Below are 14,619 nucleotides of genomic sequence, written 5' to 3' on the forward strand. Positions count from 1 at the left end.
AAGCATTGGTGTAATTGACTAGCCTGCAGCTGTGTTAGCAACAATGGAAGATACCAGGGGGATTGGAATCCAGGAAGGTAGAAAAAATGTCTCTCGCTGGCGTTCTGGGCGGGTCTCAAACTTTGTCATTTTCTTCTAGCTCAGCATCTCTTAAAAAGCTCCTGCCCTTTTGCCTTTGGAGTGGACAGAGCAAGGATACAGATGGAGCTGGTAACTGGGGCAGGAGTGCTCCTTCTTCTTTTTCTGCTCACAGCCTTGTCCTTCAAACTTCACAAAGCTAGAGGCCAGCTACCTCCAGGACCCGCTCCCTGGCTCTTTCTGGGGAACCTCCTGCAGAAAGAGGTCCTGCCTCTACACAAAACCTACCCCAAGGTAAGTGTCCTCTCTTGCAAGGCTGCCCCTGGAATCCTTTCGTTAAAAAGGCAGAGAATAAGAAATGGCTCAAGAAGCAAAGGCAGAAATAAAGGCAGGAGGTGAATGCATATGTGAGATTTCCAGGAATACGAATCCAAGAATGATATCTTACAGCTCAATGACTCGTGCTTTTCTTGGATTCTGTCCTCAGCTTTTTGAGAAGTATGGCTCAGTCTTCACCATCTGGCTGGGGCCAAAGCCTGTGGTTGTGCTTTGTGGATATGATGCGGTCAAAGGTGCATTGGTGGATCACGCTGAAGCATTTGGTGGGCGGCCACCCATAGCTCTCCTTGAAAAAGTGACTGATGGCTACGGTGGGTGCTCTTAACTATCTTATCTTCCCCTTAATTTGAGATGCAGTTGCCAAGAGTCATGGCAATCTTTCCCAGGAATTGATGGCTATCAATCTTCTTACAAATCTTGGGGACAACAAGCCATGTAAATCCTTTGGGAGAAGATCCTTGCCTCTGGACAAAACATGCTGCAGGCTTCAGTGTTGTCTGATTAAACATAAATGCAACAGTGCCAATTGTATTTTTCAGGGCTCATCAACTCAGACAATGCAAGATGGAGGGAACTGCGCCGCTTCACTCTCTCCACACTGAGGAACTTTGGCATGGGGAGGAAACGGATGGCTGAGCGGATGCAAGAGGAGGCAAACTGCTTGGTGGAAGTGCTGGCAGCCAAACAAGGTTCTCTAGGCACCTTCCTGGTCTAGTACAGAGATGGGGAACCTGCGGCATTCCACATATTGTTGGACCCCAGCTCCCTTCAGCCACAGTCAGCATAACCAATGGCCAGGGTTAATGGAAGCAGGGTTCCAAAATATTTGGAACATGCTAGATTCCCATTCCTGGTATAGGGAACACAGAGCAGCCCTTCCTTTAGGGTGCGAACAGTTAAAGAGGAAGTAAAGAAGGGTATGCTGGGGCATATAGACGTGTGACCAGGAGCAGGGGAATGCTGTGGACGTAGTGTATCTTGATTTCAGTAAAGCTTTTGACAAAGCCCCCCATGATAGTATTGCAGAGAGGTTGGTAATATGTGGGCTGGATGAGATAACTGTTATGTGCTTTTGTAGCTGAATAGTTGTTGTGCTCACTAATGGTTTCTCATCATCTTGGAAAAAAGGAGGAGGAGGAGGAGGAGGAGGAGGAGGAGTTTCCAAATCACCTCCAAAGGTAGCCCCACACAGAGTGCATTGCAGTAGTCTAAGTGGGAGATAACCAACGCATGTATCACTCTGGTGAGACAGTGCGCAGGCAGGTAGGGTCTCAGCCAGCGTACCAGATGGAGCTGGTAGACTGCCGCCCTGAACACAGAATTGACCTGTGACTCCATGGAGAGCTGTGAGTCCAAAATGACTCCCAGGCTGTGCACCTGGTCCTTTAGGGGCACAGATGCCATTCAGGACCAGGGAATCCCCCACACCTGCCTGCCCTCTGTCCCCCAGAAACAATACTTCTGTCTTGTCAGGATTCAACTCAATCCGTTAGCTGCCATCCGTCCTCCAACCACCTACAGACACTCACACTAGGACATTCACCACCTTCACTGGTTCCAATTTAAATGAGAGGTAGAGCTGGATATCATCCGCATACTGGTGAACACCCAGTCCAACCCCCCTGATGATCTCTCCCAGTGACTTCATATAGATGTTGAAAAGCATGGGGGAGAGGATAGAACTCTGAGGCACCCCACAAATGAGAGCCCAGGGGTCTGAACACTCATCCCCCAACAGCACTTTTTGGACACGGCCCAGAAGTGGGGTGCCCCAGGGTACTGTCCTGGGCCCGTTGTTGTTCAGCATCTTTATAAATGACTTGGATGAAGGTATTGAGGGAATGCTAATCAAATTTGCAGATGATATCAAACTGGGAGGGGTAGCTAACGCTGCAGAAGACAGAATTGGGATTCAAAATGGCCTTAACAGATTGGAGACCTGGGCCCAAACTAATACAGTGAAATTCAATGCAAGATTCTACACTTTGGCATGAAGAACCCATTTCCCTGCTCATAACACATGCATTGGCATGTATCTCTAATGTGATAGATGTACATTTCTCATAGGTTAATGACTGGCTGGATTGTGGTAGTGAATTCTGCCATTCATTTCACCTTTTGTCCTTGCCAATATCTTAGGTGTGTATGTCTGTGGAGGCATTAAGGCAGCGATCCTATGGCCATTTACCTGGGAGTAAGCCCCACTGAACACAGTGACTAACACATCTCTCTTTTGGTAGCTTTCTTTAGGGAGCAAAATTGCTTGCTCCCATGCTTTTCATAATGCTTGTTTTAATCAGCCTCTTCATGTTACATTTTTTTCAGAAATGTGTCTTGCTAGAGCTGCTGTATTTTCCATATAAATTCTGTGTGGAAAAATTGATTTCATGATGAATTCAGATGAAATTCACTTCTTCTTCTTCATCTTTTTAAAAAAGTTCATCACTTTGGCACATCACCTTCACTTATTTGAATGTGCCAACCTTGAGCTTTAATTTCAGAACACACAGAGATAAAAGATCCAAATGCCAAACTATCGGTCACCGAGAAAGTTCACAAAGCTTTGACGGATGAAGGGCAGAGGATACAAAGGCCAGTCACCTTTTTAACCCTCTCTTTGCGGTTGTAGGGCAGGCCTTTGATGCACTGCCAGACATCGGAACTGCTGCTTCTAATGTGCTCTGCTCTGTTATCTTTGGGAGCCGATTCAGCTATGAAGACCCCCAATTAAAGGAGCTCTTGGATGTAATCAAGAAATTTATGAACCTCGTTTTGCATGTCTCCGGAGCGGTACGTCACCCTCATGCACTAGGAAAACTGGGGACTTCTCCCAGTCATTGAAAGTGTTCATTTATGCAGAATGCTCCTTTTATGAGTAAACATTCTTCTGCATTCTGAAGGAGAACAACCTGGAAATAGGTTTTCCATGTTAGTGAGTAAGCCACTCCCGAACTTAAAAGGGGGGGTTTGCGGGCTAACGCCCCCATCCACATCCTCGCGGGGCTGGAGCCAGCCCCGGGGGACTCGGAGTTCTCATTCCTCATTATTATTCATTTTGGTAGCACCAGCCTATTGGCTGGGGGCGGGCCCACCTGAGAGCACTTAAGGTCAGGTCAGCCCGGGCTCACCCCTTTCCATCTGTGGGAGGGGGCGGGTATAGCCACGCAACAAGGGTTGACACCTATCCTGTATAATACAGGATAGTCCTGTCAGCGGTGTAGCTAGCTGCTTGGGTGCCCGGGTGGGGCGAACTACCCATGGGGGCAGGGCGAGCCAAGGCAAGGAGCGCTGCATGGAGCCTCTCCGCAGCCTCCCCCTCAGCTGTAGGGCAGCTGAGGTGGTGGGCAGACACAAGTCTCATGTTGCTCCAAAAAGCAGCATGGAGCTTGCAGGCAGTCAGCCCGCTGCCTCCTCCTCAAGAGAGACACATGGCTCAGGCACGCTGCAGTGTCCCCCGCTTCGCCTAGCTATCAGTGGCGTAGGAAAGGAGCTGTGGTGGGTGCGGGAGTTATTTTTTCCCAAAAAAGAAAAGTGTCGTGAGCCCAATTTTTATTTATTTATTTTAAAAACACAAATTTTGCCATTTTGTCACACACACCCCTTAGTGATGACACCCAGGGCGGTCCGCACCCACCACACATCCCTTCCTACACCACTGAGTCCTATATTTCAATGTAAAATGCTGAGTCCTATATTGATTTCATGCAGAATGCAGTTTGTCCTGTATTTCAGGTCAACTCTCTTCCTCTCCCTCCCCCCCCCCTCCAAGTTAGGGATCCTCTCCAAATGCTTGTGTGTGAAAAGGGGTTTGAAAGGTTATGTATTTAAGTTCTGGGTAGCAAAGCACAGACAGATTTACAAATTTATGTGTATGTGTGTGTGCATGCATGCATGTTTGTATGTGTGTCAAATTCCAGAGGGGCCATTCTGTTAGACTGTAATAGATTGTTTTGAAGTCATTTCAGCACCAGATTTTAAAAATAAAAATCACCCCACCCCCCCTTGCCCTGCCCTGTATTTTGCCAGAAGGAATGTGGCAACCCTTCTCTAATACATGGGTGCATATATTAACGTGTGAATTGGGCCAAAGGTGGGAAAGTAAGGCACTAAAGATGGGGGCGGGGGGGGAGGGAATCACTGTCTCTAATGCACTGCATTGCTTTGTCCCAGGCATACAATACTATCCCAAGGATCATGGACTTCGTACCTGGACCCCACAAGAATTTCTTCACTGACTCTTCCAAGCTCTGCCAGTTTATCCGAGATAGCGTGGAATCTCACAAATTGAACCTGGATCCACAAAATCCTGGTGATTTTATTGACTGCTTCCTGCTCAGGTTGAATAAGGTAGATGAGAAATTTGTCGGCGGGAGGGAAGCTAAGGGAAGTGGCTTGTTGCGTGTAACTACAAAACTTGTATCTTTTCAGCCTGGGGATTCCCCACCCCACCCCAAAAGCTTAGGGCAGACTATTTTGATTGGAAATTGGCTATGCTCCCCAGAAAATTTTACGTATGTGTCATATAATGTCATCAACATGTCCACCTTGCTTGGCCATAGCCAGCAGTACACATATCAGTCGGAGATGCTTATCAGGTAATGGGGGAACATGAAAATTTTGAGGGCCCCTTGAAGTGGAAGGCAGTGAGAGGAAGACACCAAGTGCATCAGTCTAGAGCTCCAAAGGAACATAAAAAGCAGGGTCCAGAAGAGGAGAGGAGGAGGCTCTGGCTGAGAGGCGTGTAAGGCACATGGCCTTCCTTTGCACAGAGGGAAATGCTGAGCCACAAAAGTTATCTGTGGCAGGGCCCCACAGAGGGGTAGGTGGTGGAGGCAAGGGAGTAAGACACATCAGATATTAGGAGTTTGCTTGTACAAAGGCCATAGGAGAAGGAACTGGATCACCTTCACCTCAGTCCCTTTTCTTTTCCATTCAGCCATGAACCTAATCTGCTACCTCTATCCAGATGGGTGGGACAGCCTCAGTAAGTTCCATGGGACATCCACATTAATGTGTAGAGTATTGCATAGGATTGTTGCTTTTGGTGGTCCCTTCCTATAGCTTGATCTAGAATAGGGTTACCAGATGTCCCCATTTCCCGGGGACAGTCCCTGGATTTGCGAATAAGTCCCTGGACAAATTCCATCCTTGGAATGTCCCCAGATTTCATCTAATGTCCCCGGGAAACACAGCAGCGGCAGTCTCAGCAGCCCGGAGCTGTTGGCTCTGGCTGGCTTCAGGAGCTGCTCGGAAGTCCCCATATGATGGTGGTTCAGGGGCTCTAAGATGCAGCTTCCAGGCTGCCTCCACCTTCACTGACCCCAGCAACTAAGCTGTGAAGGGAGGCTTCATGCTGCCTATCGGAGCTTGCGTGCAAGCAGGAGGGGGCAGGGATCTCTCAGTTAGGCAACAGGAAGCCTCCCTTCCCAGCTGAGGGATCCCCACCACCTCCTGCTTGCACGCAAGTAGGAATGGAATTGGGGCTGCTCCAATGGGAAGGGAGGCATTGCACTGCCCGAGCCTTACCACCACCACCGCTCTTGGCCCTCCTTCTCCGCCTTCCATGCCTGGCCCACCACTGAAGAACCAACAACTCAGGGGCTGCCCAGGCTCATGGAGAAAGGAGATAGGAGCCTCAGAGGAAGGGGAAATGTGGCGGTTGAGGTCAAGGCAGTGGCCGCCCCTCTGCAACTAGTATCGCTGCAGCATCAACATCCCAAACGTGTAGTATTTATTTATTTATTGTGTCCCCGGATTCATTGAAAAAAATCTGGTAACCTTAATCTAGAATGGAGCTAAAGCCGAGAAAACCATCTTGACGGCTTACTTATGCACAGCTGTCTGGTGTTGCACAAATTCTGGTCCTTTATTTTAAGCAGGCATTTCCCTTCCACCTCTTCCCTTTCTTTCTGCATTAATTTACAGGAACAAAGCTCTGCTCAGAATATGTGTGTTGAAGACCTAGTGATGACTGCGTTTGTCCTCTTTATTGCTGGTATAGAGACCTCAAGCAATAGCATCTTCTATGGCCTCCTGTTGTTGGCAAGGTTCCCACACATACAAGGTACACACTTTTAGCACCCCAACAGACACTTCCAGATATTTCAGAGCTCCAGCTTAGCTCTCTAACCACCCCCACCCCCAGTCTGTGGTGTCTCTCCCACAAAACTACAGGCTGTTTCTCTCTCCACAAGCGCCACCCTTAGAGAAAGTGAAGGAAGCCATGCCCACCACCCTCTAGTAGGAGTCTCTGCTTCCCGAGCTGTTGCTAAACTCCTCTACTTAACAGCTGGGACATCCTGGGCAACTTATTTCTGGAGTTTACTTAACAATGAGCCTAAACCTGCCTGTCCATTTCTTGGCCCACATTCTCTTAGAATCAAGAATGGCCAAGTTGAAAGAAACCCCAAGAGATTTCTCTGACCACCACAATCCCACCACCACCTCAGTATTTGAAATTAACAATTTAACCATGTTTGAAAATACATTTCATATTTTAAATGTGCACTAGATGTATAACCTCCTGAGGCAGGTCCAGCCTAGCGCATTTTGCTGCCTGAGGCAAAACAGAAAATGGTGTAAAGGAAGAGGGTTGGCCAGCTGTGGGGAGAAGGTAGTTGGCAAATGGGGAGGCAGAGCTGGCGGGTGGAGCAAGCAGGGACAGACCTCCTAATTATTCTTTTAACGATAGCTCAGACTTGATGGATTGATTATGGGAAACTGCTAGAGTAGTGGGCCTTGGACTTTTAGGAATAAGAAACTAGGTGCAGAATAAAGCTTAACAGATGCAGAATTTCATCTTCATGCTCCTGTTCTGGTTTCAGCAGGAGCAGGTTCCTTTTATTGTTTCTAGAATTCCACTGGTCCCTTCAGTTGAATGCAAGTCCTTGGCGGTGCTTTTTTTCTAGAAAAAGAGGTACTGGAACTCACCATGCATGCCTCCCTTGTTCTCTTATAATGGCAATAGTGCCCACCTGAGAGGTGCTGGAACTGAGTTCCGGTTGAAAAAAAAGCCCTCGTTCGGGGTCAGACAAACCTGTGATTAATCCTAAGCATTTTAGATTACTGGCCTGGATCAAGCAGTGGATCTGTCATGCAGCAAGTGACTGTGGATCATTGGGCCATCACTTCAAACTGATCTCTCAAATAGGGTTGAAATTGGAAAGCGAAAGTCGGCTGTATATCCTTGGTTCTACACACTGTATGGTGCAGGCCTGTATTGTCAATATGGGGGAAATGGGTTCCAGACTAACATGTAATAATATTATTCATTGCAATAAAATATCATTCTTTGCAGCCAAAGTCCACCAAGAGATTGATGAGATTGTTGGAGTCAACCGTGCTCCTGGCATGGAGGACAGGGTGAAGATGAACTACACCAATGCATTTACCCATGAGATACTGCGTTATCAGCTAGGGAGTAGTGAGGCTTTTCCACGTTTGACAACTCAGGATGTGGATTTCAAGGGCTACACCATCCCTCAGGTGTGGCAAGTCAGAAAATAAACAGGGTATTTTGTGAAGCAAATGTATTGTGCAAAGGATGGTTAGATATGGCAATTTCAGTTTTTTGTTTGTCATTTCTCCAGTCATAAATTCTAGTTCTCCACTTTCCCACATCACTTTGCATGTTTTAAAAAGTATTTATGAAATTTCATCAGCATTGCAGTGTGAATTTCTCCTAATATATACATTTTAGCTTATTACAACGCAGCTTGTATGTTATTTTCATCAGTACAGTGGTGCCTCGCAAGATGAAATTAATTCGTTCTGCAAGTCTCTTCGTCTAGCGGTTTTTTTCATCTTGCGAAGCAACCCTATTAGCGGCTTAGCGGATTAGCGCTATTAGCGGTTTAGCGGCTATTAGCGGCTATTAGCGGCTATTAAAGGCTTAAGGGATTAGCGGATTAGCTGCTAAAAGGCTATTAGCGGTTTAGCGGCTTAGAAAAAGGGGGTGGGGGGCGGGAAAAAATCTCAAGACTCGCAAGGCATTTTCGTCTTGCGAAGCAAGCCCATAGGGAAATTCGTCCTGCGAAGCGCATTGAAAAACGGAAAACCCTTTCGTCTAGCGGGTTTTCCGTCTTGCGAGGCATTTGTCTTGCGGGGCACCACTGTATATGAATTTTATGCACACTTTATCTTAGTATGTGTGTTTTTGTACACAAGGCCAGAGAATTGCACTGCAAAACTGGGAGAAGTGCAGATATTGAATTGTTGGTAAAACACTACACACACTTTCCCCCACACATCTTGATACAATTGATCATAAATTGCATAAAGACATGGGGTGGGGCTTAACATAGTGCCAAGTGGGGTATGCATATGGGGAATGAGGCCTGCTTGTGCAGCAGAACTTCCCCACCTATCCTCCCCACTGATCCGTTCTTTAAACCTTGCATTTTCCCCAACCCTCCAGAAGAGATTTAGGGGGTGAAAGGCATGTGGTGGGAGGAGAGTGGGGAGAGTCTTGTTGTGCCAGCGGACCTCATTCCAGAACCACACTTTTCAAAACAACATGATAATGGAAACAACATGAAAATGGAAAATTCGAATCAGTTCGAATTTTATGATATAGTCTCTCCAACAAAACTACGGTTTACAGAAATGCATCAGTAAGGGGAAAGTTTGCATACAAATGGGTAGATCCATGAAAAAGCATTCAAAAATGCATTACTTTTGGGGTGGGGGGTTGCTTGTGAAAATTGTGTACATTTGTCAATGCTGCATACAAATGTGTTTATTAGGAGATATTTGCACTAAAATGCTGAGGAATTTTTATGAGGATTTAAGAAAAAATGCTGCGGGGGGTTGGGGGAATGAGAAATTGAGATAATTGAAACTGACAGATCCATCCACCCTTAGCTCCCACCATCTTTCTGCTACTATCCTTCTATGAACCAGCTCTTCCTCTGAGAAGATTTATTCCATTCAACTCTCTGTCAAAGACAAGACTTCTTTATTTGCTCTCTGTTAAATTGAGCCGAGAGTCTTGATTATGCATCTTCTTATCTCCCTAAAGGACACCTTTATTATTCCACTGCTCATTTCTGTGCATTTCGACCAAGCCTGCTGGGAGACTCCTGAAAAGTTTGACCCGGGTCACTTCTTGGATGCAGAGGGTGAATTCAGGAAGAATGATGCCTTTATGCCTTTCTCTGCAGGTAACAGTAAGAGCTGTTCACGGGGCTCGCAGCCGCATTTAGGTACCTAAGATCCTACAAAAGCCTGGAGCAGGACTGAGGGACCTCAGGAAGCTGAATGTGGCCCTCCAGGCCTCTTTATTTGGCCCTCAGGACTCTCCTCAAGCAAACACCCCCCTCCCCAGACCACACCCCTTTCTCCCAGGCTGCATCCACCACTACCCCTGCTCCATGCCCACCCTAAGTGCTCTGGCTGACTGGAATATGTCATTGAACTGTGACAGAGCTTCTTGCTTAGCTGGCTGGCTGGCTGGCAAGGGGCAGGTGCAGAAATAATCCTCTGACTTGCAAGGCTGGATAGAGCCTACTGTGCAAAAGGATGCTCCATTGCTCTACCCACTATTGCCTCTGGTCCTACCCACCCAGATCGTGTGAAAAGGTTTCCCGCTCCTGGCATAGAGAGTGCTTCATGGCGGTGCCGGATTAAACCCTGTGGAGGCCCCTAGGCGGTTGAAATCTTGGGGCCTCCCTAGTGCGCGCACTCCCGCGAGATAACATTGAACTAAGAAAGCTCGACTGGAATTTTCTTTCAAGATCTAATCAATATTATTTTGGTCCGTGGTTGTGGGGTCCATAAAAGGCATGGGGCCCATAGTTTGGTGCCTACTCTGCCAATTTGGTAATCTGGCATTGCTTCTTGGAGTCTGGTCTTCTGCTATCATGGCTGCTGCTGAAATTCCTGCTTCATCCACATGTATTGGACTTGCTCCCTGCCATTGCTATTGACTGTCTTGTTTTTGAGATTAACACCTCGAGGACATGCAAATCCACATATAAAAGTAGGTAAAAGGTAAAGGACCCCTGGACGGTTAAGTCCAGTCAAAGGCGACTATGGGGTTGTGGAACTCATCTCGCTTTCAGGCTGAGGGAGCTGGCGTTTGTCCATAGACAGCTTTTCTGGGTCATGTGGCCAGCATGACTAGACTGCTTCTGGTGCAACAGAACACCGTGATGGAAATCAGAGTGCATGGAAATGCCATTTACCTTCCCACCGGAGCAGTACCTATTTATCTAACCGGCACTGGTGTGCTTTCGAAATGCTAGGTTGGCAGGAGCAGGGACCGAGCAATGGGAGCTCAGCCCGTTGCGGGGGTTCAAACCACTGACCTTCTGATTGGGAAGCCCAAGAGGCTCAGTGTTTTAGACCACAGCACCAGCCACGTCTCAGCATGTAAAAGTAGCAGCCATGAAGACTATTGTGCATTGGGAACAGGAGCTTCATATCTGAGCCTTGAAGCAGAATGCTATTTATCTTGGTGTCAAGCTATATAAATATGGTGGGATGGAGATATCGATGACTAAATCTCTCAGAGTGGGGTGGGGCAAAGGTACAAGCAACCATGGGAGTGATGGAAGGAATGTGCATTGTCTTCTTGCATTGGGAAAACAGCATAGGGAGATGGTTAACTTTGCAGTCCTAGTGTGCTTCACCTATATTTCCCAGAGTTACTGTCTTTTACTTTTGCGGAGAAGGGAACGCAGGTGATCTGGTCACATATCACCTGATAACACATCCTTTTGGGCCATAAGTCAGAAGTTCTCAACGCATACTTGATCTTAGTAAATCTCCCCAAGTGCTGAACTAGTTCTCTTTCCCTTTCCGTCTTCTAGGGAAGAGGGCCTGCCCAGGAGAGGGTCTGGCCAAGATGGAGCTTTTCCTCTTCATTGCCACCCTGCTCCAGAAATTCACCTTTCAACTGGTTGCAAACCCCAATGAGGTGGACGTGGATACCCTGTTTTCTGCTTGCAGAGGAGAGAGGAAGCACCGCCTGTTACGAGCCATCAGACGTAAAAATGTGAAATGAGATGGAAATTCATGATTCCAGAAATACTCAGAGACCCAGAACAATGTCTCTCTGTCTCTGTGTGTCTATTTGTTTCTCTGTCCAAAAGCTTCAGGCCTGTGCCAGAGTAGAAAAGTGGAGGATGTGGAATCTGCTGAGAGTCACCAAGTGTGACACACGGCATTATGGTTATTCTAAACTTGAGGTTCTGATGTCACAGAGCTCCCGCTGAGTGTCCTATCACTCTTCCCTTGCCTCTAGTGGACCATTCCAAAACCACAACCCTGACAATGCATTTGGAATATACAGTAGGCTTCATACAAGAACCCATGCCTAATTTTCTTTGCTGCCTCTCTCAAATGTAACCATAGAGCAGCTTCTGGCTAGCCGTTATCTGTGAGCAAATAAACGCTTTATACTGCGTTAACAAAGTGAATGCTAATCTTGTTTGTCTGGTTACAGCTGGAGGCTTAAAACGGCATACAGGTTGTTGAGATATTTCAAATGAGTCATTGGCAACAGATTATTGTTTTTTAATCTTATTGGATTTACCCTGGATTGAATTGAGGGGGAATATGGGTGGCATTTGTTGTGTGCAACCCCCCCCCCAAAAAAACACACACACACTTGAATGCATGAGGAACACTGATCCCACAATTAGAACCCAACTGAAAGCAAAGAAAGCCTGTGAATAGACATGTCAAATAAATATCTCTTATCTCTCTCCTCTGCACCTGCTCAAGAGGCAGTACCCCCAAATTCCTTAATTCTGTCTATTTAAATCTCTGAAGAAGAAGAAAATAACTCTCTCTGTTTCAGCGTATCTGAAGAAATGTGCATGCACCCGAAAGCTTATACCCAGAACAAACTTAGTTGGTCTCTAAGGTGCTACTGGACAATTTTTTTAAAAAAAATAATTATATATCTCACAGACAGGTAAGTGACAAGTGGTCAAGGGGAAAATTTCATTGGAATTAGAGGAAACTGAGACTACTGTAGGAGGACCATATTCCTTCAGAAAGTGTGAACATAATTTAAAGTCATTTTCACAAAGACACAAATGAAATATGTAGTTCGGGCTAGGAAAAGGCACAAACCCATGAAAAAATGCCAGCGTGGCTGAATAATAAACAAGAAGATGTGGAAAAACTTGGCCTAAATAAATAAATAAATAAATCATTTCGTTTGTGTGCCGCCTTCCCAAAGTTAAAACCATGCTCCAGGTGGCTTACAAAGTGCAAAAAATACATAAATACGAACAAAACAAAAGTAGTCATGAACAATAAACACAACATCAAAAGGTACACAACCTGAATCTTTTTAAAAAATAAAAAAACTGCATTTATTTAGACACTGCTTAAGATATATTGTAACTAAATTTGGCACAATGGACCCTGAGGTCAAGGAGTAGTTTCCTGACTATATTTGAACACCATTTTGAAACTAAATAACAAGCTAGGTCTTTCAAAAATGCACTGATTAGGACAACAATTAAGATATTTTAACAAAAATTGGTACAGTGGCTCTTCAGATCAAGCAGCAGGTTTTGGTCTATCACTGGATGCCATTTTGAATCAAAATGGTGGATGGAACCTTTCAAAACTGCACTGATTGCCAGTAAAGGGTTGCTGTTGGTTTCTTAGAATTCCTATGTAATGCCAGCAGTCCCCACTAGTTGATTGTAAGGAAAGCCAGTTAAGAGATTTAAGAATAAACACTAGTAAGTAATAGTAACATGGTTTTACCCACCTCAAGGCTTTACAATAAAGCAGGACACAGGTTTTAAAATATATAAATACTGTGTTTAAAATCACCCAGAGAAGCAGTACGTCCTTTAGTTGACAAACGTGTGATAAAGAGACCTTAAGGGAGGCAGAAATAAATTCTTTCAAAAAGTAAGCCAACTCTTTGCATCAGTCTTCAGGTGCTCAGCCATGCTCCTGTGGGTACCGCAAGCCAGATACCACAGCAATCTTGCATCTGCCTACAAAAGGCAGACAGCTTTAGACTGAGTTCTCTGTCTTAGTAGCCAGCTACTGTTTCCTGCTGAAGAGTGGCTCCACATACCTCTGAAGCTATTGGTCTAGGAAAAAGTCTCCAAGGCCACTTCCACCACTTCTAGGCAACCTGTTTATTGAACATTCACACTGATTTGTTTGCACAAAGATTGCTTGGAACCTGCACAGTACCCACTGTTTGTTGAGCATTCATTTGGATTTGTTTGCACAGAGGTTATGCAACGTCCACTATTTATTGAGCATTATATGAGCTTTCATCAATTCATCATTACCCTACACTTTGACACCTTCCAACATTCCTCTGATGAAAATAGGGAGTCCTATTTAATAATAATAATAATAATAATAATAATAATAATAATAATAATAATAATACCCCACCCATTTGACTAGGTTGCCCCAGCCACTCTGGGCAGCTTGGAGGGTCTGCACTCTTCTTACTGCAAAAAATCTGAGCGGGTTCCTTTTTTTTTTAAGTGAGCTTGCTGCAGAATAACACTTTAATCCACTTTTGCAGCCCAAACCTAAATGTGCTAATATATGATCAAATCCCTCCCACAGAATATTGACCACCTGGAAGCAAACCAGATATGATGGAAATGTAGTAGTAATACAATAAGCACATAGACCTTATTAGAGATTAGTGACTGGTTTCAAAACTGAACACGAAGCGGACAGTAATTGATTTCACAGTGTAAGGGATGTAAACAAGAGTGTGATGTACCAGAGCTCTCCTTTGCAATTATTGCTATCGAAATAATTCATAAAATGATTTAAAGTCAGATGGCGCCAAACACCTTTAGAATGGTAAAATCCCAAGAAGACTGGGAAGATGGCCAAAAGGAATTCCCCAGAATGAAAGCAGGGGGAGATGAGATTCTGTGTGAATTCAAAGTGTTCCCTCATGGAGACAAAAACAGCACAGAAGACTGTGTGCTCAATTATAACGAGTCTGATAAGTCTATTAGGAGAGAGACTTGCTGTTAAACGAGTTAAGTGGAAAATGTAGGCCAAGATGCACAGTGAAACAAATAGACAGAATTTCTGGGAGGCCAGTTGAATATAATGAGACTTACTTTTGAGTAAACTCAACATGTGTTAAACTACTGGTAACTTTGGATGGACTTCTGGTGAACGCACTTCTGGTAAATGCATGCAAGCATAAGCACCTGGGAGACCAAAACAAAACATGGTTCTTTC

General features: G+C 45.4%; 1 protein-coding gene across 1 annotated transcript; it reads left to right on the plus strand.

Annotated features, from left to right (window-relative positions):
* Positions 1–11,832, plus strand: LOC310672509 (cytochrome P450 2B4-like). Its single transcript, XM_083429794.1, has 9 exons — positions 1–372; positions 566–728; positions 957–1,106; positions 3,047–3,207; positions 4,588–4,764; positions 6,343–6,481; positions 7,715–7,902; positions 9,437–9,578; positions 11,229–11,832. The coding sequence occupies exons 1-9, from the start codon at positions 202–204 to the stop codon at positions 11,420–11,422; spliced, it is 1,485 nt and encodes a 494-aa protein (XP_083285920.1). The 5' UTR covers positions 1–201; the 3' UTR covers positions 11,423–11,832.
* The last annotated feature ends 2,787 nt before the right edge of the window (positions 11,833–14,619 follow it).

This window comes from Podarcis tiliguerta, assembly GCF_965153285.1.
Source record: "Podarcis tiliguerta genome assembly, chromosome: 2".
NCBI lineage: Eukaryota > Metazoa > Chordata > Lepidosauria > Squamata > Lacertidae > Podarcis > Podarcis tiliguerta.

What these genes read in the sequence shown, in the direction of transcription:
- LOC310672509 (XM_083429794.1), top strand. Translation starts at nt 202, where the DNA reads ATGGAGCTGGTAACTGGGGCAGGAGTGCTCCTTCTTCTTTTTCTGCTC. An exon ending in AGTGCTGGCAGCCAAACAAG is followed by an intron (nt 1,107 to 3,046) that starts GTTCTCTAGGCA and finishes TTGCGGTTGTAG; the next exon opens with GGCAGGCCTTTGATGCACTG. An exon ending in TCCTGCTCAGGTTGAATAAG is followed by an intron (nt 4,765 to 6,342) that starts GTAGATGAGAAA and finishes ATTAATTTACAG; the next exon opens with GAACAAAGCTCTGCTCAGAA.